Raw genomic sequence first — 27,049 nt, 5'->3', positions numbered from 1 at the left:
GTGACTTGCCCAGAGTCATACAGCTAAATGAGTGCCTGAGGCCTGATTTGAACATGCCTGAATTCATTTCTACTATGCCACCTAGGTCATGTAACTATGGTCTAACTTCTTCAGTCTCTTAACATTCTGCAGCTACAAACCCATCGTTGTTCCCTTTTCTGTGAAAGCCATTCTACAAATGAAAATATAGTCCTACTATCGTAAAAAGGAAAGGAATTGGGTCAAGTTGTAATGTGATATCCAGTACCCTTCAAATTAATCTTTGCACATTCCTGTGCGCAGTTAATCCCTTTTATTTCCTGTTGACTGAGAGTACTCTGATAATGATGAACAGACATAAAGGCATTAAATCGTAGAACTTGAGAACTAGAAAGGACTTTAGAGATAGAAGAAAAATATCCAAGAAAGAAAAGAAAACTGAAATACAGTAAAAATTCCCTCAAGAAGTCCCTGTTTACAATATTTTCCAGAGCAGTACATTGACTACTGCCTAATTGTCTTTTTCCTTCATAATTTTTCCTAGGGAAGAAAATTTTAGTACCTGGTCTGTTGAAATGCTTCTTTAAGAGATTGAGTACATGAAAGCGCTCGCTCGCTCTCTCTCTCTCCCTCTCTCTCTCTCTCTCTCCCTCTCCCTCTCCCTCTCTCCCTTTCTCCCTCTCCTTCCCTCCCTCCACTCCCCTCTCTAGCAAGGCAATCAGAGTTAAGTGACTTGCCCAGGGTCACACAGCTTCCCTTTTTGTAAGCTTTAATTATCCCACTATGGCTTCCCCCCATGCCCACAATATTTTAAATTGGAGTCTCCAGAACTGGGGGCATAAGAATTATAGATCTAAAACTAGAAGAAAACTTAGAGGTCACTGAGACCAATCCCTTTATTTTACAGATGAAACAACTAATTACTAGAGAAATTGAGCAATTTTCCCAAGGTCATTTAGGTAGTAAGTGACAGAATCCTTTGACAGTGGAACATCTTCCAAATGAATACAGGGAGTTATCTGGCACAGCGGCTACAGTGCTGGTGCTGGGGTTGGGAAGACCTGAGTTCAAATCCAACCTCAGACACTTCTTAGTCCTGAGTTGTAAGGGGTTGGTGCCGACCCTGGGGCTGTTGGGACCACTAGCACTTGGCCTGTTTCCTGGGTAAACCAGACAGGCTTAGTAGGAGTGGAACAACATGGCGCCCGGAGGAAGGGGCTCCGCCCTTGAGAAGCCCCAATAGTCTTCCTGTACATGCAGGCAGAGCCCGTTCACGAGGGACACACAAGCCCAGAAGGAGGGACCCAGCTGGCCATTACCTAATGCTTCTGAACCACTACCTAATGCAGTGCCTTGTTACTTTACTAGGACATCTTTGATACTTTACGGGGACATCCTGCCTCATGCCTCACGTAGCCCATGTAGCTCTGATACAGAGATGCTATCTTGCAACATTCCTTATTATTCCCATGCCCATGCAGATACCCGTACTGCAACATTTCTGTTCTCTCCCATGCTGTCATCCTCATAATCATTGGCCTCCTGCTTATGATCACACATTGCAAACCCTACAAGAATGGATGATTTCCCCCGATAAATTGGAGTTGCTTCCACCTTGACTCCCGCCTCATTCATCGCGTAGAGAGACAGGTCCTTGATGGTCAAGGACTTCCAGAGGAGACCCCAACACTGGGTAATTCATTTAACCTCTGCCTCAGTTTCCTTATCTGTAAAATGTAAAGGGGAGATAATAGTAGCACTTACCTCCCAGGGTTATTACAAGGATCAAATGAGAAAGCAGTTTGTAACATGCTTTATAAACCTTAAAGTGCCACATAGATGCTCGCTAGAATTTTTTTTAAATGACAATAAAAGAGGCAGAGGGCATTGAGATTTAGTATATTCTCTGTAGGAAAAAAGGACTGGAGGAGCATAACTGACTAGTGACCTCATGGATTTCTCAGTATCTGCTCTAGAGGGTAGAGGAATATCTTCCAGTCTTTCAAGATTGGGGTCCCTGAGGCTAGGATCCCAAAGGTAATTTTTATCTTTGCAAAGGTTAAGAAATGGAACCCATTTTTGAGGAGTTCTACAATGAATGGTCCCTAAACTTCCAATGCATAGTACTCTCATGATTTCATATATACTTGATATGTGAGTGTGTATGTATATAGTGTATATACATTATATATGCACATACATACATACATGTGAGTATACATACATACACACACACACACACACATATATATTTCTGATAAAACTCTACTGCCTGGCTGGGCCATTCTAATGCTTAACTGTTTACCCTAAAATACTGTACTCTGCTTAACAGCAGGAGGAGAGATTGATCACTGTGTTCCTGGCATCTAGCCAAAAAGACTATATAAAAATCCCTTGATCCTGCCACAGCAGCAAAAACTGTATTGCCATCAGTTATGTTAAGGCTGTTGTTGTTAATAATTTGAATATTGCAGAGAGGAGAGGGGGAAAAAAAAACAAAAGCACCATAGCAAGGGTTGCATTAAAGCTATAAAAAGAATATAAGGAGCTGTTGTGTCATGATTTTATTATTTAGTAGTTGACCTTCAGTGGAACTCAAGCTACAATTAATATCTATAAATCTCCTTTGAGTACAGTATGATATGCATTTTATATGATAGTAATTTTAATAGAAGTACTTGATTTCTTAAGCCATTAAAATACAAAGGTGGTTCAATTTAGTACTAAAATCCTGCCTTAAAAATGACATGTTTCATCATCATGGCATTTTGTGTTTAGCAAAATACTACTCCACACCGATTTTTTTTGGCAGTTATGTTTCACTGCATCCTCAAGCAAAAAGATAAATATCAGTAAGCCCATTTTACAGACAGGAAGCTACCCCAAATAAGGCAAGCCTAAAAACCTTGCCCATTATAATACACTAAGTAAAAGAGAAAGGGGAAACTCTATAGGCTGTGAATTTGATCATTTTTCCAAATAATGTCCTATAACATTATGATATTTCAATGGCACTATACGTAACAATGAAGAGGGAAGGGGGAGGGGGGAGGAAGGGAGAGAGAGAGACAGAGAGAGAGAGAGAGAGAGAGAGAGAGAGAGAGAGAGAGATGGACAGACGGATGGACATTTGGATAGATGGATGGATGGATATGTAGCTAGGTAGATGGATAGTACAGTCATCCATTCTTTCATCTGATCCTCAAAACTATAAATTGGGATAGTGCAAATCTGAACATTCATACTTTATAAATGACAAGATCGAGGTTGAGACTTTCCTGAGGACACAAAGCTCTAACATTTTGAGGTTCTGTAGACCAAGATACTTAACTAATTTTGTGTCACACTTTGGCAGTCTAGTGAAACCTTTGGACCCCTTCTCAGAATAATGTTTTAAAATACATAGTATTACAAAGAAAGCCAAAAGTCAATGAAAATAAAGATCTTCCCCTTCCCCATCCAAGTTCACAGACCCTCTGAAATTATCCACAGACCCAATGGGAATCTATGGACCTCAAGTTAGGAACCTATGCTGTAGACCATCTTACTCCATCAATGTTAGCTTTCCAATGAGATTTTCAGTTCAGTGGCAGCACTTAGCTTATTAGCTTATCTTTTGCATTTCTGTGTGTTCCTCGCAGTGATTGACATACTACCTTGCACATAGTAGGTGATCCACAAATATTTATTAAATTAAAGGAAGTGGTAGTGAGTTGTGCCATATAGCAAGAACTATAGATGCTGTGAATTCCTAGTCTGTAAGTGGGAGGTTGGGTAATGACAATTTCTGCAGTTCAGTTCAGAGTTCTCTTAAATAGCTACATAAATGACTACCCTTTGCTTATAAGAATCAAGAAACTCCTTCAAGGTGCACAGCCCCAACTTTAAGGAGTGTGGGAAGACTGGGGAGTGGCCATGAGTTGAGGGCTATTGTGATGCTTATTCATTAAGAAAGCTTCAAAAAGTTTCCAAACCCTTTATACAAACTCTACTTCATAGTAAAGAACTGGAACCAAATTGGATGCCCATGCATTAGAGGATAGATAAACAGACTGTGGCATGTTAATGCAATGGAATATTACAATACTGTAGGAAATTATGGATACGATGACTACAGAGAAGCAGGGGAAGAATTATATGAATAGATGCAAAGTAAAGTAAACAGAAAAAGGAAACCAATGTATGCAATGAATGACAATGAGGTAAATGGAAGAACAGTCATAGCAAAACCATCTAAAGTGAATGCTGTAATTACATTGACTAAGGTTGGCCCCACAGAAGGTCTACATTCTGCTTTGCAAAGGTGGGAGACTGTGCATAATGTCAGCTTTTTTCAACACATTGGTGAGTTTTGCAAAATGTTTTTTCCTCTATTTTTTATTCTGTATCTGAACAAAAAAGATAAGGTTTTCTGATAGGAAAAGAAGGGCTATGCTGGGAAATCAAACTATGTAAAAACAGAAGATATCAATAAAATTTATTTTTTAAAAGTGCTTCTATAAGAATTATGAAGCAGATGAAGCTCCCTTAATTGAAATCAACAAACACTTACTAAATTCCCACTGAGAGTACATATGTTCCCTAAGGCTTTATACTGGGCCCCCTTCTCTCCTATACTCTCTTTCTCGGTGATCTCATCTGCTCCTAGGGGTTCAATTATCATCTTGATGAAGATAACTCCCAAATCTACATACCCAACCCTAATATCTCTTCTGAACTCCAATCCTGCACTAACAAGTACCTGCTATATATCTTCAGATGGAGGAACCATAACTCAAACTTAACATGTCCAATGTAGAACTCACTCTCACCCCTGCCCCTGCTGTCACCCCCTCACCTAAAACCTGACTCCTCCTCCAACCTTGCATATTTTTGTTGAGGACATAACTATCCTCCTTGTCCCCAGCTCTGCAATCACAGAGTCATCTTTGATTCTTCGGTTCTTCCTCACTTCTCTATCCAATCAATTTGGATGTCTTATATAATCTGCCCTCAACATAACTCAATCTAAAAAAATATCCATTTTTCTACTCTCTAATTCATCATTCAGATAGGTGCTAAAATAATTTTCCTGATGTGCAGATCTAACCATATAACTCCTCTGCTTAAAAAAACATCCTCATTGGTTCCCTCTTGCCTGTATAATAAAAAAGGAAAGTCCTTAGCCTGGCATTGAAAGACCTCTACAGTCTGTCTCCAACCTACTTATAGAGAGTAACACCATCCTTCCAGTCCCTCAGGCTCACAACCTCAGAGTCATCCTGGATTCCTCACCATCTCTCGCCCTCCATATCCAAGTGTTGCCAAGGCCTGCCAATTTGCCATATCTCGCAGATACGTCCCTGTTCTCTCCTTTGCCCCCACTCTAGTGCAAGTCCTCATCCTCTCACTCCTGGATTACTGCAATAGCCTGCTGGTGGGTCTGCCAGCCTCAAATCTCTCCCCACTCCAATCCAAACTCTATTCAAGCCACCAAAGTGATTTTCCTAAAACACAGGTCCAACGTGGCATGGCTTTCTATTGTCTCCAGGAATAAATATAAAACGCTCTGTTTGGCATTCAAAGTCCTTCCTAACCTGGCCCCCTTCTACCTTTCACATCTTACACTTTAATCTTCAACATATACTTTTGACCCAGAGACACTGGCCTTCTGCCTGTTCTATAAATCATTCCATCCCCCGGTCTCCCCTATGCCTCGAATGCTCTCCCCATTCCAATTCTGACTACTGACCTACCTGGCTTCCCACCTTCTACAGGAAACCTTCCCCAACCCCTCTTCCCCACAGCCTTCCCCCTATTAATTATTTCCTATTTACTCTCTATATAGCTTGCTTTGTATATGTTTGTTTGCATGTTGTCTCCCCCATTAAATTGTAAGCTCCATGCAGAGCTTTTTCCTCTTTTTGTAATCCTAGTGCTTAGCACAATGCCTGGCATACAGTAGGCTCTTAATAAATGTTTATTGATTGATTGAGGAGACAATAGTCCAGGCAAGAGTTAACAATGGACTAAATTTTTGAACGGTACAAGACAAAGAAGCATATAATTGCTAGCAGTGGGAATTGAAAGGAAGGAATATGTGATATGCAAGAAAAGAAATAGGAAAAATGATATAGGAGTAGAAATGATAAGGCATAGCAATTGATTGATTTTCTAAGATGAGGGAAAGCAAAATGTCAATGATGACACCAAAGTATTAAGCCTTTGTGAGTAAGGGTAGGAAAGATTAAAAGAAGTGAAAGAGATGGAGAGAGCAGCAGGTTTTAGAGGGATTGTGAGTTTAAAATCTTAACAGAGTTTTATTGTAGTAAGAACTAAAAAGAACAAAACAGTGGATTCCACTTATTGGAATCACTATATGATAAACCAGGTAATAGGCTCAAAACTATTCATAGTATTATCCCATTATAGTCGGTTAAAAGGAGATTTTAAAACTCATATTGGTAGGCATTTGATGCTTAGCTTCCAAAACTATTTAATGGGAAAACACTCTCTGGAAATAAAAATGGAAGGCATGGACCTAGAGATAAAACCTAAAGTAAGAAAATTTTACAAATGGAAATTTCTTGAGTATATGTCAAATTAAATATATTGAGCTAATTATTAGGTGCAAGATCCTGAACTTGGGTTTCTTTCAGAAGTACACATTGAATTTTGTTCATTATGATTTGTGAGATTCTAGAGGCTCTTCAATCATGATGTTTGTAGAAACTAAATCTTTATAGCTAAACTATGAAATATTAGGAAATGTTTATTCCTTTATTCCTCTTTTGAGTGTTCATGAACTTCCTCATAACGATATATCACAACTAAACAAAGGAGAAATAGACAGTCTGTAGGAAAGAAATGAAATCAAAATGTCTATGATCAGTATTTCAATGAAGTAAATAATTAATAGGCCTAAGGAAGCATATTAGACGTTGTTCTTCCTATTCAGAATCACTAAGAACACTAAAAGTGATTTTAATCTCACCTAGAGATGTTGAAATGCAAAACAGAGCATCTTTTCCCCCCAAGATTTTAAAAATATCTTTTTTACCCCTTTGAGAAAAAATGTTTTCTGGCATACCTGCCATCCTGATAAAAAGTAAGGAAAAGATCCTGTTGGTTCTCTAGGCAAGTAAGTTGAGTGATAGGAATTAGAAAAGATTTTCTAGGCATCAAAAGATCTTCAGACAGGCCCATTAAAGAACAGCTAATCTGTTGAAGTTTTAATTCTCTTCTAATGGGTTTTCTTCAAAGTACTTTACATCAGTAGCAATTAGTTCAAAATATTGCCGCTTATGTCCTCATACAAACTAGAAAGCATGATTGCATTTCCATTTATCTGGTTTATATTTTCACTTTGTCCCAGTCTCCTACAGGTCTTAGATCCCACTAAGTGCTTCATAATGTTAGTTAGTCACACTACTCAATTTCATTAGAATTAACTAAGGGGGAAAAAATCACTTCGTACTCTTACTCCAAACATACCTGAATGTTCAGCTCGTCCGGTGAATATCAAAGATGTACATGTTCACACTTAATGATTGTAGATTTCAGAAGAAGAAGGAAACATACACTGGTCTCCCATATTTTTAAATTCAGGAGGAATAAATTGGACCAAAGGCAATTGCAGGCTGTGAGTTTGTTCTGATTTGCTTTTGTCATGCTGCACATTAGGGACTCTGAAATGCAGAACCTTAGGCATGGTGGGGTGATAGGACTTTGTCCCAGGGTACCAACATTTAAAAAGTGTCCGAGAATACTTGTTGTCTTTCAGCATTATGGAAATAACTGAGCTTGGCATGGAGTTAGCAAAAAATAGTTAAAATTTTGGAAAAGACAAGATGGCTTCCTCTCCATAACCATAACTATATCCCAGATACTCTTTCCCTGGTCTGGCTCTATCCTGTTCTCTGCTCACTCTCCACCCGGAATTAACTGATTTGAGGATCAATTTTGTGCTTTTTTCCTCAGGTGCAGGAATTTCTAGTTTAAGCTTTGTTGAAATATGGAGTTTCACTAAAAGCCCTTTACCCGTTCTTGCTTGTTTTATCATCACTTATACTTACTGGAATCTCAGTCTTGATCCCACCTATATTTTTTATTAAAGTGTTTGAAAGTGGCCTTTTAGAGCATAAAGCTGTTTGCTAAAGTTCGTAAAACTTAAACTAGTTCTTTTTTTTAATCACACAACTCTGTCTCAACATTTCTCAAGAAAGATAGGTACCTCACTTTTAATTCATAATTCATTGGGAGAGCTGGAAGAGTTATGAGTTATTAGATTATGAATGTATGATCGATAAAGTCTTATTCAGTTTTGTGTTCTCCACCATTACTTGCACACAGTAGGTACCCAATAAATATGTTAAATGACTTTTAATATAAAAGTTCACAATAAAAAACTATTTAATGAATAGCTTCTTAATAGTTAAATATATATTTCCTTTTCATGTTATGACTGCCAATATTTAAAAATTCATACTCCATTTTGCTAAATGCTTTCTAAGACTTTCATCTAATAATATTTCATAACATTCATTATGGAGAAGAGTAGGCACAGTATTCTTTTCCTAAAAATAAGAAGCAATTTCTCAGAAATAAAATGGTAGATAAACACATAGTCTGATTTATAGTGATTTCCTTTTTTTCCTTTTGTTTATTTTCACCTATTATATGAATGTTTGGTCATTTAGGCTGTTAACATTTCACTGGTTTCTTTTTATTGACTCTCTGTCATACAAAGTCAGAAAGTGGCTATTGAAGGCAGTAAAAAGAAAAATTAGCAAACAGAAGAGTTCTTTTATAGTATAATATATATACTCATAATGTGGCAATTCCTAATGTGACTCCTTGCCACTAAGAGAATTGGGATTGAAGAGTGGGCAAATAACTGAGCAAATTATTTACCATTTTAATTTAAAGCAAAGTTACTGATTAACAGTGCCCCTAAAATTCGGTCCACTTAGTAATTTTTTATTTCTGTGCAATTAGGCAAACCAGATAGATGCCATAAACAACCTTTAGAGCTTGTTGATTTGGCAATTTAATCTGAGATGAGTAGAATTACTTATCTTCAGGTTTCCCGTAGGAGAGCACTTTGATACAATGTCATCTTATGAGCTATATTAGTAATTAATGCAGCGATGAGAGGAGGGGGAAACAGATATAAGAAGTACCCAAATCTGGTCTATATAAAAATTGAGAACATGACAACAAGCTCCACTCCCTTGGAGGTCAAAATAATTTAACTCATGCTTTTATACCATATGCTTTAATCCATCAGACTTCATAAGAAGCCTGGGTCATTGTAGGTCAAGAAATTGGAGAGGAAACATGCTGGTATTGAACAAAGCAGTGATCATAATGAAATAAAGAGCATTTATTCTACTGAAGCAATGAGGCAGTACTAGACCTGACCCCCTTAGTACCAAGGGCAATGAGATACTAGCAATGCTATCATAGAGATAAAGCACTAATTTAGAAACTTCTTAGGGTCACTAAAGCTCTGGGACATTTAAGACTTGGTTCTTTAATTTGCCTGAATTGGAAACTGGGGTAGCGGTGGAAGAGGTTGCGTTTGTGTGCTCTGAGGATGGATAGGAGTGGCAAAAGGAGGAGTCAGGAAGAAAATTTGTATCATGAGAAATTCAGAAGAACAAAATGAATAACATCATCATTAAAGGGGCTAGGTGGGACATTGAAACAGAGTTGAAAAGTGGAGACTTTTTTCTTCAGTGGTGTTAAGAAGATAGTCTAGCCTTGATCGGTAGTAAAAAGGGCCATCCACCTGGCAGAGTATCATTAGTTGTCCTCATGATTACTAGGGTTCTCTCCATTAGTTATGTGTGTAAATGTGCATTATGAGTATATAACATTTTAGAGTCTTAGAGAGATAAGGGACTCTTGAGAGGTTTTATTCCAACAATCTCATTTTTTAGTTTAAGAAACTAAATCCAAGAGATATCAAATGAGTTGCTAATGGTCACAAAACTAGAAAACAGCAAAGTTCAGTGTACGCTATAACAGAATATGATTTTTTAAATCTACTATTGAAACTTCTCACTAATTTGGATATAATACCCTCCCTTACTCCATTTAATTTTAAATAGAGGTGATTTTATTATTCATATACTAATAATGATGGGTCAACAAAAACATATTGACTACTATATATGTGCAAAATATGGTGCCAGTTGCAATGGGAGATACAAAGAAGAATATGCTATAGCTCATATTCTCAACAGAAGGAAGCTTTTACTCAGTTTATCTTCCTCCAGGTTAATAGATGCTTATTTCATTCATTAAACTAGCACAGGCCTAAGGCCTAGAAGAAATTAGGCTAATCCTAAGAGAAATCAGGTCAAAAGAAATTTAATAGAAGTTGAAAATTCAACCTCTGGCAGTGGTTTTGTTTTTCTCTAAGTCAGAGAATGATCGTTGCTATCAGGTGTATTGAGTTACCATGAAAATAGTTAGTGTTCTTTAAACCATGCTGCAAAGCTTATGTTTTCATAAAATTCCGGGATCAGAGATTTAGAGCCAGCCATCTAATCCAATCTCCTCCTTTTGATGAGGAAACTGAGACCCAAATGTCATGGTGGATCTAGGATATGATTCTAGATCTTCTGAATCCAAACTCTGCACACTTACTACTCAGCACGCTGATCCTAATCTTAATAATTTCTAAAGGAAGAAAATCTGCAAGTTCCCTCCATTACTTGTTTCAATGTCTCACAACCCCTTAAATCAATTTGTTTTGCCTAAATTCCCTCCTGATACAAATTAAGTCCATTTCCTCTTACTGTTTCTTCAAAGATGGTTAACTTTTATATTAATAACCCTCTTTATGGGATCATAAAATCATAAGCCTGGAAGAGGTGTCAGAGGTCATCTGGTCCTTACCTATCATAGGCACAACCCTGAAGAGAAATCTTAAGGGGGTCTGTATGAGGAATACCTTTTACAAAATCCAGATTCCATCTCTACGTTATTTTCACTCTTTTACTGCCATACTGTCATTATAGTTATTAATAAAGTTATAATCAGGTGTTGAGGTAGATTTCAGCAGCTGTGGTGAACAGTTGTTACCATTTTCTTCATCCATAAAACTTGTCAATGATGTGGTTTTATGACCATGCAAATAATTAAAAGAAAATAATATGTAGATAGTGTGCTTTTTCTAGATTTTAAATACTGACAAACCAAGCACTACTGAAATGTGACAGGAAGCCATACTCAGTTCAGCCATAGTGATGTCTCATGAATTAGAACTCTACTGATTCAAAATTTTCAATGAGTGAGACAAAGTATTGGGTTTTAAATGAGTTCTGAAGTTTTTCTTAAGTGGTATAAATATAGACTTATCGGTATAAAGCCTGAAGGGACTTCATTGTTCATCTAGTCCAAACCTTCATTTAAAGATGAGATGCATAGAGTTTAAATGCTTTGTCCAAAGTCTTGCCTATAGTAAGTGGAAGAACAAGGGTTTGAAGCCATTACATCCATTGGTTATCGATCAATGCTTTTTTGTTTTTGTTTTTTACTGCAAGGCTTTGATTTTAATGATATCATAATACATAACAAAGGTCCTATTATAAATTACATTTTTTGTCCAATAATATCTCACTTTTATATTGCTACAAAGTTGTTTATTAATGTGTAGTTTTTAAAAAATATATGTGTGTATATATATGTATATGCAAATGTGGGTTGATGAAGAATTGGACATGACTGAAATGACTGAACTCTATATATCTATCTATATATATATATGTATTCATGTATATACATACATATGTGTATATATCTCTCTATATACACAGAGATATAGATATCCATTCAGAGAGATGATATTGACAAATGATAGGTGATTGATATATAGATGATAGATAGAGATGATAAACAGATAAACAGAAAAACCAAAATCTTAGCACTGGAACTTTAGGATCAGCTTAGGCAACTTCTCATTTTATAGCTGGACAAAATAGGACCAAGGATAAATGACTTGCCCAAGGTCACATACCTAACAAGTGGCCAAGTCAGGGCTAGAATTTATATTTAGTTGTGTGTGCATATTTACATATGCACACACACATATCACTTGAATGTAAACAATGAAAAATTATTTTAGCATTAGGATTTTCCACTAATTTGGATAGAATACTCTCCCTTGTTCTGAATAATTCTGAATTAATGTGATTTTACTGGTCTTTATTAGATACTGATTTCCTGACAGTGAGAAAGAAGCACATCCTGAATTGGCCATGTTTAGGCCTTTCACTAATCCATTAAACAAATATTTACTTAGTACTTTTTGTTTATATTTCTTTCCTAATATCTGATGCTTACTAGTTCTCTGTTTCCAAAGCCTGATATATTCCTCATAGGAATCATTATTCCAATTGCTAGCATGCCAACTCAGCGTACAGTTTACAACCCCTCCATTCCAGCTATCTTTCTTCCAATCATTCCTAAATCTCCCCAGGAAAAGAATATATATATACACACAGACCTATAAATCTGGAGGACTGTAGGTCACTAAGAATGTCTGGAACCATCAATACTGAGTTTTATCATTACACATAAAACTTTGGGGCTCTAGGGTGTCAACTTGTTCATCTAGATGGTTGAGAGTTTAAAAAAAACCATAATCTTGCCACTTCCCCAGTTTACTTGGAGCTTCATTTGCACTCCTAATTTTCTATCCAGATATGAGAAGGAAGAGTAATACATTTTCTTCCAGATTGTAAATTGTAACTCCCCTGAACTCTGAATATCTTAACTCATCCTTGGGGCTTTAATACAAATAGTGGGGCTGGGAAGGAAGCTAGCATTCTGGTAACTCCCCTGCCAGTCAAAAGCTCCAATCCATTTACGCTGTGCATACTGCAAGATTTTGAATCTGCTTTGTTTAAAAAAAAATAACTCTAGGAGAAAAATCATCTGAAAGGGTTAGTTCTTAAAGAAGGGGGAAAAAGTAATATCTGTTATATTAAAATAGCTCTTTTTGTCCCCCCTTCAAAATGAAATTGGACATTAATAGGTAGGTCAGCATTGCGCAGCATAAAATGCATTTTCAGGAGCATAAATGTAATTTTGATATGAGACATTGTAGACACTGCTCATGATAGCTGCACTGAGCTCTCAGAAATATACAACAGTAGCCGTAGCCACAGCAGATCAGCACTATCCGGGTAATCCATGCACTTTATTCATTCTTCCCTAAGCACAGTCAGTGCAGTTAAGGGTAAATGTTTCATCCTTATACACTTACACATGCATATATTCATGTGCTGCACCACGGTACGGAAATGAGCTAACAGATTATACAATTTGATTTCATATATCAGATCTATAAAAATACAAGGAAAGGGCATTGGTATGGATGTAAATTAGATTAGGATGATTTTTTCTCCATTCGTTTTGATGCTACAGTGTATTTCCTCAGGAAGACAGCTTACCCTGGGGCCTCTTAACCCAGTCACCCAATCAGGTAGGTAACTTCCCCATCTACCACAAAATGGTGAATCAAGAAGGCTGTTCAGCACTCATGGGAAGAGATTATGGGTCACAATATTTAGAGCTAAAAGAAACCTTAGAGGTCATCTAATTATACTCCTTCATTTTATAGCTGAGGTTAAGTGACTAAGTTCACATAGGTAGAATGTGACTGAACCAAGATTTAGACCTATCTCACAAACTGAAAATCTGGGGTTTGTTCCACTCCACACCATAGAAGCTTTAGCCATGGTGAGGAACCTGAGAAAACAGGATTGGAAGGATCTATCAGCTACTCACCAGCACTCTCCATAGCGCCATTACACTGATCTGGGCCTCTTTTTCTGTTTTGGCTTGCTTTTTGTTGCAGAATCAAGGACTAGGAAAGACACTGACCTTTGTAAGACAGAGTCTACATGCTAGCAATGCTCACCACTCACAACCTTTCAAAGAAATGACAAGGTAGTTCTCACTTGTCACATGAGAGAAGAAGAGAGCAGGGTATTGCCAATATGTCTCTCTTCTCAACAATAGAAGGTACCCAATTCCAAAATTCAGAATCACTAAAAGTAAAAATTTTAAGTCTTACTTGAAGCTTTCTCACCTGTGTTTCTGAGTTTCTAGAGTTTAACATCATGTTTCAACTGGAGTCTCACCCTGGAACCTCCCTCAGCAATGAGGGTTTCTTCACCCTGCAGCATCTATCCACCTATCCTTATAGTCAGGATTCTCACATGGAAAATCTTTCCACCATGCCAGCCTCCTCATATTGGTGAGTTCTTTCCAGTGCCAATTTTGCAAAGCAACCTAGCCTGGCCAACTCTCAGCTATGCTTCTTCCTTTCTGAACTTCAATATCACGCCCATAAGAGGATACCTTCAACACCTCCCTTTTCTAAGTAGTCTTCTTTCATTAAAATGTAAGCCTCTTGAGGACAAATCTTTCTTTTTTCTAGTTTTTGTATTGCCACTGCTTAGCCCTAAGCCTAGCACATAGTCCTTAATAAATATTTTTGCTTTCTTATGGCCATTCAGCAGCACCTTAGGCTTCTGAAAGTTGGCTTTTTATGCAGATCCATAATAACAATTTCCACATTATTCATTGAGTTTTATAGAAGGCTCCTTCCTATCCTATGTTTTTTTTCTTCTGAGGGTCCACCAGAGTACAAACCTGTTGACCTTGGAGTGTGACAGATAGCCTATGTCTTTAATAAGGTTTTTGTCCAAATCATTTGACTATGTCATTATTCATGTTATTTCTCTAAACCTGCTAAATGGAATTTTCTTGAATGCGCATGGAGAGGCATCAACAATGCTTTTATAAATTGAGGCAATAAATAAATAAATGCATCCTCCACCACGGGCCTGGCCTATAACCCTTTTAAGCACCGAGCTCCAACTGAAGACAATGAGAGCCTGACATTCAAAGCGTAGACTAAATTAGTGGAAGTTAATATTGCATTAGAAATGGTTAAATGCAATTAATCAGACAACACATATGTTGAGCCATCATTGTACAAGATAATATCATTGCCACTGGGCTGTGATGACAGTAGAACTCACAAGGGAGCCAAACCATACAAGAGAAATACTTCACTGCCCAAACAAAAATGGTTAAATTCTGTCTCAAGCATTATTATCCCTCTGTCCTTTCCTTTTTCTCCTACTTCCTATTTGAAGCACACTTGGCTCTAAATTTTCAAATGTTTATTATCCAAAGCAAATTATTAGCCCAAAACTAACATAGAAACAAAGAATCTCTGAGTTAGAAGGGGTCTCAGATCTATCTATGCTATCCTGTGACTAAACACAAATCAATATCCAGCTTTCTCTCAGAAATGTCTAATGAGGGTTAAGTTGCAGGGGTATTCTAGACCTGCCAACCAGAAGATTGTTAAATTTTCAGTGTGAGCATATATACCTCAGAAATCAGCAAATGCTATCAATCAGGGCTTGATGTATTGTTTTGTTGATTGTCTAGACTTAAGAAAGTAATGGGAAAATTTAATAATGCCAATTAAATTTTAAAATATCTTGTAGTACAATTTTTCCCCTTTTGGAGAGCCAGTTGTTAAACATTTACCAGCACACTGCCAATGGTAAATTTCTTCTTCCCAAGGCACTTGTGGGTAATTCTCATTTTAAAGGAATTTTACTTAATGAGCTAGAGAAGGAAATGGCAAACCACTCTAGTATCTTTGCCAAGAAAACCCCAAATGGGGTCATGAAGGGTCGAACACGAATGAAACAACTGAACAACAACAAAAATTCTACCTCAAAAGTAAATTTGCCTCTTAGAAACTTCCCCCACCCCCACCTCATTCAGATGTATCCCCTAAATCTTCTCCAGGCTAAACATTCTCAGCTTCTTCAACCCGTTCTCCTATTCCACAAACTTAAAGTCCTTTACCAGCTTGGTTGTCCTTCCCTGAATGCTCCCCAGTTTATAATGTCCTTACTAAAAGGTGACATCTCAAAACTGAACACAATACTGTAACATTGACTGCCCATGGAAGAGAATAGCATTACTATCATCTCCCCAGTCCGGGACACCATGCTCCCATACAAACAGCCCATGACTGCTTTATTTTTCTTAGATGCTTTATCTCACTGTTGACTCATAGCAAACGAAGTCAAATAAAGCCTTGGATCTTTTATTTTTCCCAGACAAACTCACTGTCTAAGTACACCTCTACAATTTTGAATGTGTAAAGGTGATTTTTTCTGAACCAAACTATAAGACTTTACATTTATTCCTATTAAATTTCACTGTTATTAGCTACAATTTAATGTTCTAGCTTGTCAAGATCTTTTGAAATCCCAACTTGATCATTTATTGTGTTATCTATCCCTCATAGCTTCGCGTCACCCACAAATCGGATAAGCACACCATCTATGCCTTTATCCAAATCACTGATGAATTCCCTTCCCCCAAAACCCCATCCCCCACTACTTCACAGTATATTTCGAAGACTCATGGCCCTACTGTCCTTTGGTATGCTTCACAAATGAAAATTGATTTTTAACATGTCTAAACAAAACCCAATTATGATGGTGAATGTATAACTCTCCTTACCCAAGTCCCAAAGCATATGTCAAAGCAAAATAGAGACCACCATCACTCCCTTCTATGTCACCCCCTTGACACAATACACCCCTTTGTTCATATTTTCCTGATACAAAAGGATACAGGGAATTTTCAGTGAATCTGTCCAATAGTACAATAGCTAAGTGTGCCAACTTACTATACTGCCGTTCAGAGTAATGATTGTGGAAGGTGGCATGTGGTACCTATAATGGGGGTATCTAAGGCTGATGGCATTCATTCTGCACTCCAGGGAGAGGGCAGGGTTGTCTTTCTAACAGGACACTAGGGAAAAAGCAGTTTCCAGTCTCGGTCCCAAGACGGTAGTACAGTGATTCTGTAAAGAATTGTTCCCCAGAGTCCCTGGGAGAAAAATAACTTATCCTGGGACCTGGGTGTCTGCTAGAGATTCCAAGAGATCCCTGACAAACCCAAAAGTGTTGAAAAGTCTAACTGTAGCCCACAGCACAATTTTGTCCCCTGATAAGCTGCTGTGGTAGCTGGAGGATCACAACTGTGAAGAGCAGATAGGAACAACTGAAGTAGGATGAATAATGGTTAACCCATTTAGTCCTGAATTTATATTTGCCCATGGATGTCTTCGTTTTATTTTGTTTTTAATTTCCTACCATACATTGTCCCCACTTGGGCCCAATTAGACCAAGAAACAAAACAAAGTAAAAATCACACCAGGATTTTATTTGACAGAAAGGCTCAGAATAATAAAAATAAATGCTGGACACAAATGTAACCTTCAGGCATTGTGAAATGCTAATGTTATTCTATAAAAATCCAGACTCGCACCCCCCCCCCAACTCTTCCACAATTCATTCTCAGACTGCATCCCCAGAGAAGACAATCCAGTATTTCCAAATAGCTTTTGAATGTCAAAGGGACCTTCGCTCCCAGGTGACAGCTATTTAAACTGACACATAGCACATAAGGTTCCAAAATAAATATCTTAAACCTAAGTCATTCCTTCACAAACATGTAAAAACCCTCAGAATTCCATAGGATAATAAACCCTTATTTCAAAAATAAGCTGTGAAGTTTCAAAAAGTAAAAGCAGATCTGCGATTTCCCAAGGTTGATGCTTATTAACCTGTGCAGAGAAGACTACTTTTTAAGTAAACTACCAGAGAGCTAATTAGCATTTCAATGAGAGATGATACCAAATCTTCTCTGATGCTCCACAGATATGAAAACAGCTCAGGTGTGACAAGAGCAATTTACCTAAGACTCTCATACCCCCATAGGAGTCTCCTGTAGAACTTTCGAAAATTATCATGTCTACATAAAAGGTAACTCCAAATTACTTTCAGGCATAGAAGAAGACAAAACTGAAGTATTATAGGGAACTGCTCTCAGAGAAACAGAGTCACTTCAAATCAACTATTGGTCCAACATTAATGATGATGAGACCCATTGGGGAGGAATTAAAAGAGTGTATTTACACCTTACCATTGGGATATGAAAGATAAAAAAATATAAAAATGAATCAAATAAATGAATTTTGCATCGTCCAAAATCTGTCATCCTCCATTAGTACACACAGGCAAAGGATTTAGTGTCAGAAGGGATCTTAGTGCTGACTTTGTCAAATACACTGCAGAAACCACTTCTATGGTATTATTCAGATAGCTCTCCAACTTCTATTTGAATACCTCTAGAGATGGAGAGCTCATTATATCCTCAAGCAGTTCATTCCATATTTGGACAGTTCTAAATCTTAGAAAGTTCTTACTTATATTGAAATGAAATCTGTCCTTGTAATTTCTACATATTCCTCTTAGCGCTGCTTTCTATAAATTTACAAATCAATATACCCTCTTCCAGATGACATGATTTCCCACCTCTCACACCATCCTGGCACAATTGGCTATATATTAATTTCTATGGAAACCAAACAGTGATTGGCTTGACGTAATTTAATGACATCCGTGATGCTAAATGAAATCACTCGATGTGATGGTTTAGGCTAAAGGAAAATGCTAAAGATGATTTAATAATTAAATACCTACATGTATTAGTAGTACAACCATAAATAGTGGTGCATTAATCTGCTATATATGTGCATATATACAGAGGCAGTACAGCCTAATGGACTGAGAACTCACCTTGGAGCCAGGAAGACTTGAGTTCAAATCCTGCCTCTAAGACATACTGGCTATGTTTTCATAGTCTGTTCATATACCATTTCACATGACCTGTCAGTGTTAGGGGTAATGCTCTAAGACTACAAGTTTCAGAGAAAGGTGCTGGTCTGCACTGGAAGAGGGAAATATCACAAGCTGAAACAAAATTTCACCAGGCTATCCTCAGACATGGAACATTGAACTGGATGGGCCATGTGTCTAGCCCCATAAAAGGCTTTTCATATGTTCACATTTGTTTTTAAAACAATTAAGTTTTTGAGGGGAAGAAGTAATCATACTTAGCATTCATGGAGCAATTAATAATATTATTTAACATCACAACTTTGTGGGGAATAGCATTATGACTGCTCCCATTTCATAAGTGATTCAGGATGGGGAACAAGAGCCTAAGGCAAAACAGAGTCAGGACTAGAGACAATCAAGTTCAGAAATCTTACTTAAATTCCTAGGCTTAAAGAGAATGGACAATCCTCAAAATAGGTTTGTAGTTTTGATTTTTAAATACAAGGAAATATTATGTTATTATAAAATGCTATTAAATCATAGTTCACAGTTCTTTGTTTTTGTCACCAAGGACCTTGATACCATTACAATATTTTTAAAATTTATTTTGGGTGAATATTATTTTATCAAAGAATCATTACATTCACTATGAAAAATCTTGCTACCTAGTTTGAAGGGTTACCTGTTTTTGTAGAGTTTTCATTTCAATGTGATTTTAACTATGTTTTTCCCAAAGAACCTTATTGAGGCAAAAAAATCTAAAATTTAATTGTTGATCTATTGTTTAGGTGAATCTTCGCAAAATTACATTTTTATCCTTTCACAATACTTTTCTTCAATATTTCAGAGATATATGATTTCATCATTGTAGGTACGCCTTCCACTGGCATCAAGTGCAACCCCTTTATAGCTTAGGAGGTGGTCTTTGAGAAATGCCATGGCTGAGAAATTTATTACACCATAGCCAGCCTAGTGATTAGCTTCTCCATACTTAGCTAAGCTGGTCGTCAGAAAACAGACCCATAGGCTATTGCTGAGATCATTCCTGAAATCTTTTTCAGACCAAGAACCTTAGCATATCCACAATCATCTCTATTCTACAGTGAGGTATCCAAATAGAACTTTATTCTCAATATTCTACTTTTCACAAAAGAATCAGGAGCATAAGAAGGAAACACTTTACCATGAATAATATATCCATCCTTCATTTTAGTAAGCACCCACCTACACACACAACATGTGCTGACTGTAGATATAGTAGAGAAAGGATGAGTATTAAATACTCCATTTACTGTAATTATGAAAGCTTCATCTTACAAATAAATTAACACAGAAAGTATTTGGGTAAAATGGAATCAATATTGGGTTATGTTCAATTAAATTCAGATTAATAAATATCTATTCAAGATCTACTATATACAAGATCCTGTCCTAAGTTCTGGAGACACAAAGATAGATATGACACTAATACTGCCCTCAGGGAGCTTCTAATCTAATAGGGCAAATAGAACATGTCTATAAATGACTATGATATAAACAATAGCAAAGTTTTAAATTCTGGACAAGAAGGTTTTCTATCTTTACAGTAGTGGTGGTGGTGGTAGAAGTGGCAGTGGTGGCAATGGTGGTAGTTGTATTATCTTTATTCATATCTTTATTGTTTTGCATTTCAATAATGACTTTCTACCCAATACCTAAGGTATGTATCCCTAATTTATTTACAGAATCCAAATTAGAATTTTCAGTACTGTTATTTTGGAAAGGAAAATCTGTTTTCTTCAGTTTCTGAAGCCATGTTATTAACTAAAAAATCCTTCATGTATTATAGGAAATACTGTGTCAATATCTTTGTTTCTGTCATGAATTAATCGGTAATTGTGATTTTATCATTTCTAGAATGTGAGCTGTTTGAAGGCAGTCAGGGACTGTCTTACTTTTTGTCTCCTACTTCTGGCACTCTGCTCATAGGAAGCCCTTAATACATGCTGATTTAATAGGGCTAGACATTAAGAAGGACAATGAGGATGCTGCCATCCTAGTGGGGAGTATATGTTGTCATCAGCATGTGCTACAAAGGGAAGAGGAGTGGAAGCTAATGCTGTAGCAAAGGCTTCAGAAAGTTAGGATGAAGGCCAAGATTGGACAAGAGTGGAATAGAAAGAGTGAGAGGTCCTTTACCCCCAACCGTGCAGAAAAAAAATCACTGAAGCAGAATCATGGGCAGAAAAGGAAAAGGTACCCATTCCCAGATGTCTGCTGCATCTGCTTTTCCCAAACGGTGGCTAAGAAATGAGAAGTAGAGTCATAGATGAAACTAGGGGTCACAATGCAACTTTTATGATATATTTTAAATGAAAAGTTGAGGCAGTGATATGAATAATTTAAGCTCCAAAAGCTGCTCTTTAGAATCAAAAAGAGATTTTGCTTAGTTAGTCCACACTGTCTACTTAAATTATCAAATTTATCCAGTAACAAATGGACTAAACTCTTCATTTTGCCTGCATTAAACATAGCCTTAAGCATAAACATTTGGGGATATCTGTATAAATAGTTCTTTGACCACCAAGCTTCCACTATGCTACGTCAGATGCAATGTCAAGCCATCACTGACAGACCACAACTTGTTTTGTGGGAAGAAGAAAAAAGAAATGCTTGCCAATTAAGAAAATTATTTTGATTGACTTTTAATTCTATTTTGCTATTAGGAAAAAACCCTAAAGATTGGGTTTTCCTGTTCTGAGTAATCAAGAAAAAAGGATTTTTTCCCCTTTATTTAACTCATGCTATGCTGGTTTTAGATTTACTTTGGCTGATAAAGAAAAATTATACCTGCAACATTTTCCTTCAAGTGTATATTAACTTTTTGTTTTCTGAATTATAACTTTATCAATAACACCAAGCTTTGCCAGTATGATTCTAGAATTGTTTTGGCTATCTATAAATTTTAAACCTGATAAATGCCATAAAATTTGCTTTCATATATATACATATATAACATATATGTATACATATATGTATGTACATATGTATATATGCACATATACATACATATACACATGCATGCATACACACACATATATAAATGGTTTGGTGAGTTTATGTTTTTTTTAATGGAAGATAATATCCAAAAGCTCAGAATAATTTTAACTGAATTACTGTTAGACTTCATGAAATATTTATACTAATCCTAGTTCACAGAATCTCAGTATCAGAAGAAACCTGAGAAGTCTTGTAGTTTAACTTCTGAAAAATGCAGGAATCCCTTCTCCAAGTGTAGGGTCCTTAAAAAAAACACACCTTAATTCACAAATTTATTAACTTGTGTGAAATGTGAATTCAGTATCTGGTTTGAAAAACTAGAGATACTGCCCCAATCATATCAAACGCACGGAATAGTGACTAGAGCTGTATAGGGATCCCCCAGATGATGAAATTCCCCTTAACAGTACAGGTCATAACTTTCTCTACAATTTATAGTCTCAGAATGTTGCCAGGGCACCATGAGATTAAATAACTTGCACGAGATCAACTACCCAGTATGCGTCAATAAGTGGGACTGGAACTCAGGTCCTCCTAGCTAGCTGTAAGGCCTTCTTTCTTTCCATTATGCCATGTTGCTTCTCTTGATCTTTTTTTAAAGGTTTAAAAAAAAAAAGAAAATCTGATCTATATATGCCTGGACTTTTTGAAAAAAAAATGATGTTTTTCTTTTTACTTCTTTATATTGTTTAAAAATCATAAATGTCTTGGAGTTAACCCACAATCATGATTAACTACCTTTTAAAAGCCAAAGGGTTGTTTCTGTTTCATTTTCAGTCAGCAAATGGACAGCAGCATCCAAAATAGCCTGAAATAATAAATTATTGTCCTTGCCTGGAAAACTGCCCTTTAAAATGAGTTAAACTCATTTTAAGAATACATTTGTACCTGGAAAGATATTGCATTTGTTCCAAGATCCAACATGACAAAGATATAAATTCCTTCAATAATAGGCACCATACCTAAAAAGCTGAAATAACCTCAAGTGTAGGAGCCATGAGCAACCCCATGGTAATTAGTATCTGTTCTACAGTAATAGCATGTTTTATAGTCATAGTCTATCGGCTCTTTGAAGTTTTCAACTTAATGGATAAAAGTTTTATTTCATTAAGGCCCCATCTTTGTGCGTTTTTTAAGAGGCAACATTATGAGCAGGAAGCTGCCCTAATCATGAGATCTTTTAAAAGAGGCTGTTCAGTAACACATTGGCTTTTGTGTCCAGGTTTTTGGCTACACCTGTCATTGAAAATACAAAATACCGTCACTGAAACACTAAATAGCAAAGGTTTAAACAACAAACTCAATCCTAATGTGATATGTGGCATTTATGTACCAGTTAACCCAAAACAGCATGTTTCACATTTTTAAACAATGGGTGCTAAAGGCAAAGCACTTCGAGTTTTAAAGACATGTGAACACTTAACTGATCTGAAGCAGAAAAAGAAAAAAGAAAAGAAGAAATTGTCCAGCTCCACAAATAAGTGATTACCAGAGGCATGACAACAACAACAAAATGCAGTTAATATTTCTGTTCCAGCAGATGTTCCTCCCCGTAAATATTAAATATAACACAAGTTCCTCCAGGAATGTGCAGGCAGTAATTTCACTACCTGAAGAGAATGGTTCCAAACATTTAACAGATAGTGAAAGGACGGAGAGGGGGGATAGAGGGGGATGATGAAACAGCCAATAGGATTTTTAAGACAACCGCAACTAGAATTGAACTGCTTCAAGCAGCCTTTTTTACGTACAGCAGCTACTCGTTATGGGAAGTCAATGCAACAGAACGGGGAGATTTGTCCCTGGCTCCCCATCCTCATACTGCTAGCAGCAAGCATCGAATAAAAGGATAAATGGGGGGGGGGAGGCTAGGTTGGGGTTGGGAAGTAGGAGGAGCAGAACAACAGAAGTTGATGGGTGGGATAGGGATGAAGAGAGGGGGCCCAGAGGAATTATAGACCTCAAGGAATCAGTCTCCCTAAACCAACATCTCTGGAATTCCCCCATTGAAGACATTCATCTCTTTTCCTGCTTGCACACTTTTCCTTCCCAGGTGGGTGGGTACTGGAGGAGAAAGAAGGAAGCCAGCAAGGTCCGGAAGGGATGGGAGGCGAGGAGGGGGTGGGGGCAACCAAGCATCCTACAGGGCACAGTGCTCCGCAGCACCAACTCCAGGACGCTGCTGGTCTGAACTAGTTGGGGGAGGGAGGGTGAGAGGTGAGAGGAGGGAGGAGGGGGTGAGGAGAAAGGGCGGAAGAAAGACGAGGGGTTGCTTCCCTAGGCACCAAAGACATGTTCTAGAAACTGGTCCCCCCTCTTCTCTTCCCCTCTGTTTCCCTTCCGGGCTGAGCTTCGCCCCTCGCTCCTTAGACCATTGGCCCCTTGGGCTGAAGAGGCCAGAGTGGGAAGTGGGGAGGAGGACGAGAAGCTGGGGAGGCGGCGGAGAGGGTGCATTCATAGGATGGGGGAGGCACAACAGAAGAGCAAAAAGAAGGGGGGCAGAGCAACCCCTCAGATGAATCCCTACCTCTTCACGTCTCCCCCACCCCACGGTGATCGACACAGACATCCCCCTTCCCGGGTGCCTCAGGTGCAGCAGTAGCAGTTGCAGAAGGGAGCTGAGCAGCCTTCAGTCCTCCCTCCCCTCCTCCCGCTGCCTGTCAAAGGCAGAGAGTGTCAGGACTCACCACAGAGACTCCAAGTCCCATTCCTGAAGCAGGGCTAAGTCGAAGCTGTCCATGGTGGGATGTGTCAGCGCTGCCGCTGGTGCTGCCGCCGCCGCCGCAACCCAGGCTGCTTCTGCTGCTGTGGCTGCTGCTTCTGTAGCTGCTGCTGGGGCGCTGCAATGAGAACAGTGCGTTCAAGGTGCATCTTAACTGCGCCGAGGAGAGAAAAGCCCCCCTCTGCCTGGCTGCCTCCCTCCCTCCCTCCCTCCTTCCCTCCTCCCCGCCCCTCTCCTCTCCCCAGCTTCCCCTCCCAGGAGGGTGGCTGTGGGGCTTTCTCAGGCTCTCAGTCTCCCCCCACCTCCCCCTTGCCTTCTCTGCACGCAGGCAGCCGGAGAGCAGCGGCTGGCGGACACACACACACACACACACACACACACACACACACACACCACAGACTCACTCTAGAGAGCCCTCCTCCCCCACTCTCCTTCTCTGCTTTATCCTCCTCCCTTCCTCCCAAGCTCCCTCCCCCTCGAGCGCAGCCACTCGCCCACTGGCGGCTCTCCTCTCTGCTGCTGTTGCTGCTGTCCTCTGCCTCTCTCCAGCCTTCCTTTTCTCCTCTGAGAGAGAGGTGTGTGTGTATGTGTATGTGTGTGTGTATGTGTGTGAGCGTGTGTGTGTGTGTATGTGTGTGTGTGTGTGTGTGTATGCGCGCGCGCATGTGTGTGTGACTCACTCGAGACGGGCGCCCTCCCTGTGCACGCTGCAAAAAAACCCAACAGCTGCTCCTCTGTCTCTCTCGCCCCCTCTCATGCTCTCTTCCCCCCCCCCCCCCCACCTCCCCGTCAGGCTCTTAGGTATCTGGCTGTACTAGCAGGCCACACTTCATATTTGTGGCGTCTTTCTTGTATTTTTCTTTGCACTTGACTCTTTCTCTGCCACAGAGTAGCCAGAGTGTTTTGTGAGTGGGCGAAGAATAAAAAAGGGCATCGAATCGAAGGACTCCTGGGGGCCCTTGAATGCCTTCCAACCAGTCTCTTCCATCACCATTTCTTTCTCTTCCGCCCATCCCCACCCCCATCCTTTCCCAGCTCCGACTTGGTCTTTACACACTTCTTTTCCTTTCTTAGAATTCATTTGACCCTCGGGAGAAGCCCCTTTTAGGCAGGGTTGACCGCTTCTGCATACCTGGAGGAAGTGATGGGGAAATTCCCTTGACCCTGAAGGAAAGATCAGGGTTAACTTGTGAAGCTTTCCAGCAGCGAAGTAAACAGCTCATTTAAAATTTCTCGAGTTAATAAAGTTAAGTGAATAAATGAGGAGAGGAAGGAAATCACTTCCAAGGGGACTTGATCAAAAGCTGTGATTTGTTTTTTAGTAAAAGGCCTGGCATCTGAATTGTACAATACTCTGAGCCATCCTTTCCCAGGTCTTTTTTCTTCCTATTTCATTATGGGGGGAAAAAGCTGCCTTCAGATATAAAACTCGCCCCACCTCATTTCTATCTGATTTATTTGAGACTCCTTTAAGAAACAGCACATTACTATAATTAAGTTAAATGATAAGAAATTCAGTTTCCTGCAAGAATGATAGGACAGCCTTTTTGTTTAAAAGTTATCTTTGCTATTAATATAGTTCTGCTTCTTTAGCACTCCAACAGATTTATGAATTCATTGTTGTAGATAAACTTCTTTGGGGAGATCCTAGAAACCATCTTTCCTCTCTTCCTTTCCTGTGTACCTTCATGATTTGCAGTAGTAAGCAAAGACATAAACAAAAAATGAAAATAAATAAAAACAACAAAGCTATCCACCACCTGGTGGCCAACCTTCTTTTGATAAACTTCTCAAAACTTGTCTATGCTCTAAGTACTCTAATAAGACACACCAGGCCAACACCTTTCTGCTTAGTGGTACTTGCTCCAGCTTATATTCTATTGGAGTAGTTTCAGAGGACCAAGAATCATTTCTATGACATTGTGAAGCATAGATAGGAGTAGTAGTTTAGTAAAAGATCGTTATTACATCCCTAAATTAAAGGGCATTTACCCTCTTGAGTTTGTTTAGTCAGAAACATGTTAAGGAATGCATTTCTAGGGCACAGTTACAATACCTTCTCTATATATAGAATGTAGAATACAGAAATTAAGATGGTTTTCTCAGTTCTTCGGCATTCACTTCTTGGTTGCAACTGGTCCATGTGTATGCCTTACAGGAGGGGGGATCACAGCATCATAGATATGAAGCTGAAACGGACCTGATAGTACATCTGTAAAATAACCCTTGTATTTTACAGACAAAGAAAATGAGGCCCACCAGGTCACACATATGAGAAATGGTACAGCCAGGATTCAAACTCAGGTTCTGTGACTTAAGTTCTGGGGTCTTTCTAATGTACCACACTGCCTAATGTGGGCGATGAATGTAACACAGATACCTAAAGTGTGTATCGAGAGTGGAGGTAAAATGAAGTTTGGATCTTCCTGACCATGATAGCAAACTCCAAAACTCCTCTCCTGAAAGTCCTAAATGACATAGAGTACTCTTGCTCCATCTTGAACAAGAAGTGCCAAATTCATGTTTTGGAATGGGGACCTTAGACAACTGGAGACCCTTGTGAAAATTATATAATCCCTCTATT

General features: G+C 38.5%; 1 protein-coding gene across 1 annotated transcript in view; it reads right to left on the bottom strand.

Moving 5' to 3' along the window:
• Window positions 1–24,530, bottom strand: part of AFF3 (AF4/FMR2 family member 3) — a 658,787-nt gene extending 634,257 nt beyond the window's left edge. The window contains exon 1 of the mRNA XM_036747397.1: window positions 24,431–24,530. Within this exon, the coding sequence (XP_036603292.1) occupies window positions 24,431–24,483 (53 nt within the window). The 5' untranslated portion in view covers window positions 24,484–24,530. The remainder of the gene's footprint in view (window positions 1–24,430) is intronic.
• Between the last annotated feature and the right edge of the window lie 2,519 nt (window positions 24,531–27,049).

Source organism: Trichosurus vulpecula, chromosome 2 (assembly GCF_011100635.1).
Source record: "Trichosurus vulpecula isolate mTriVul1 chromosome 2, mTriVul1.pri, whole genome shotgun sequence".
NCBI classification, from domain to species: domain Eukaryota; kingdom Metazoa; phylum Chordata; class Mammalia; order Diprotodontia; family Phalangeridae; genus Trichosurus; species Trichosurus vulpecula.
This window is presented reverse-complemented; position numbering and strand designations above follow the sequence as displayed.